Here is a 2,243-nt window from a genome sequence, read left to right on the forward strand (position 1 = left end):
TTGGTCCTGCTTGAAATGCATCTGTGGATGCACAACAAGGTACAGTTGGCCTTCCTAGCCGCCTCCCCACACTGCCGAGCCATGTTCATCTTGGAGTCAATAATGACTCCAAGATCCTTTTCCACCTCCGTGCTGACAAGAGGGGAGTTCCCCAGCCTGTAGGTATGGTGCCGGTTGTTCCTCCCCAGGTGCATCACCTTGCACTTGTCTGTGTTGAACCCCATCCTGTTCTCCTCCGCCCATCCTTGTAACCTGTCAAGGTCCGACTGTAGCCTGTTGCTCCCTTCTAGCGTGCCCACATCCCCCCACATCTTGGTGTCATCAGCAAATTTGAACAGGGTGCTTTGCACCCCCTCATCCAGATCACTGATGAAGACGTTGAACAGGGTGGGGCCGAGGACCAAGCCCTGCGGCACCCCACTGCCCACGTCCTTCCAGGCCGAGAAGGACCCATCCACTACCACCCTCTGGGTGCGGCTCTCTAGCCAGTTGGCGACCCATTGGACTGTGTGGTTGTCTATGCCACAGTCCCCCAGTTTCCTAATGAGAACGGGGTGAGAGACAGTGTCGAAAGCCTTCCGGAAGTCCAGGAAGACTATATCCACTGCTACCCCTGCATCCAATGATTTAGTGACCTCACGGAAAACATCACAAGCATCCCTGCATCCAGTGATTTAGTGAGTCATGGAAAACATCACGAGCCAAACACCATAAATAATTGTAAGTGATTTCACTCCCCAGGCAGAAGAGGGATGAACCCAAACTGGGCCTAATTCAGGAACTGGGAGACTGGCCTGAATGATGTTTATTACAGTCCAACAAGGAACCACTGCATGAGCAGTTTTCCTGTATTTCCAAAGCCTCCCCTGTACACACAGGTGCCCCAATACAACTGAAGTGCAATTTTAAACACTGTTCAGCTAAGCCCTTGGAAATGGCTAGGCACTTTTAATCGATGGAAATCTGGTTAAGCTTCCATTAAGAAGCAGAGGTGCAAGCTACACCAAGGTAACTGGTTTTAAACTGATGAAAACATGTCCAGGCACGACTCAGGCACCTGCTTAGCCACATCAGTCTCAGATACATGGGTGTGACTTCTATGTTGAGACACAGCTCTGGTCCTACACTTTAATTGTCCAGAGTCTGATCCTGGCACTCTTCAGCACAACTCAGTTAATGTCAACTTAAGCAAAGAGGGGGCTTTCAGAACATACACCCTGCCCAGCTTGCAGCTCCTTTGTTATACAAATGGGATCACTCTCTGAATCTCTCCTTACCTCAGCCATGGGAAGGCTCATACAATCATAAATTAGGGAATCACTCCCGAAAGGTTCCCAGGAAGTGGAGGACTGTGGTTCATTTCCAAGATACTGTGCAGCTGAGGAGAAAGCTTTTCATGTCAGTGCACAGGACCAACTCCACCCCAAAGTCTTGAAGAATTCAAGCCCTTATGACAAAGCCATTTACACTAGAGAACATTTAACCAACAGAGTGAGACTGTTTGAAAAAAATGTATTTAAATATTTATTTTAAAAACAATCGAGGTTCATGACTCTCTTTAGCGTCCACGTCTTCCAGCCAAGCTACCCCCTCCACACAGCCCAGTGTGCCTTGTTCTGGGATGGGCTGCTGGATGTGCCCCAAGGCATGCATGGTAGCCAGAGCTGGCAGCTGGTCACAGGGAAGAGATCCCAAGTATATGCCTCACCAGCAGACCTTTCCTAGTTTTAGCTTTTAGTTCCTCTCAGAATGGCCGAACACCGGCAGGGGCTTGGGCTTCTCTGTATGCTCCTTTTCCTGTCTTCAACACATCAGTTCTCTTTCTCTTTACCATTCCAGGTTCTTGTTTCCCCACACCATGGTGCACTGTCTTCCCACATGCTGTGGAAATGGACTATTATTCTGTCTCTCATTCATTCTTCAATCTCTGTCATCCATAGCAAAGGCTCCAAAGGCCATTCTGGGTTATTTGCATAGCAACATATTTTAATAATATGTTTTGGGGCATATCATTCAACTCCTGCATGTGCCTCCAGTTTTCAGCATGAGCCCAGCCCAATAAATATACCTTAAGTCGATGCAGGCCTCTGTAAATCGCTCCCTGTGACTCCAATTATTCCTTTTCTGCTCCATGTGAACTGGACCACAGACAAAGAGGAACCATTCCAAGGTTACCTAAATGTTGTCATAAGGGACTGAAAGGCCAATGTTGTAGTTGTAACCAATCGCTTCATCATAGGAAG

At 48.1% G+C, this 2,243-nt stretch overlaps 1 protein-coding gene across 1 annotated transcript in view; it reads right to left on the minus strand.

Annotated features, from left to right (window-relative positions):
* Positions 1-569: 569 nt before the first annotated feature.
* Positions 570-2,243, minus strand: part of FBXW8 (F-box and WD repeat domain containing 8) — an 87,037-nt gene continuing 85,363 nt past the window's right edge. The window contains 1 exon segment of the mRNA XM_025192710.1: positions 570-2,243. This exon segment is cut by the window's right edge and continues 10 nt beyond it. Within this exon segment, the coding sequence (XP_025048495.1) occupies positions 2,176-2,243 (68 nt within the window). The 3' untranslated portion in view covers positions 570-2,175.

This window comes from Alligator sinensis, unplaced genomic scaffold (genome assembly GCF_000455745.1).
Source record: "Alligator sinensis unplaced genomic scaffold, ASM45574v1 scaffold216_1, whole genome shotgun sequence".
NCBI classification, from domain to species: domain Eukaryota; kingdom Metazoa; phylum Chordata; order Crocodylia; family Alligatoridae; genus Alligator; species Alligator sinensis.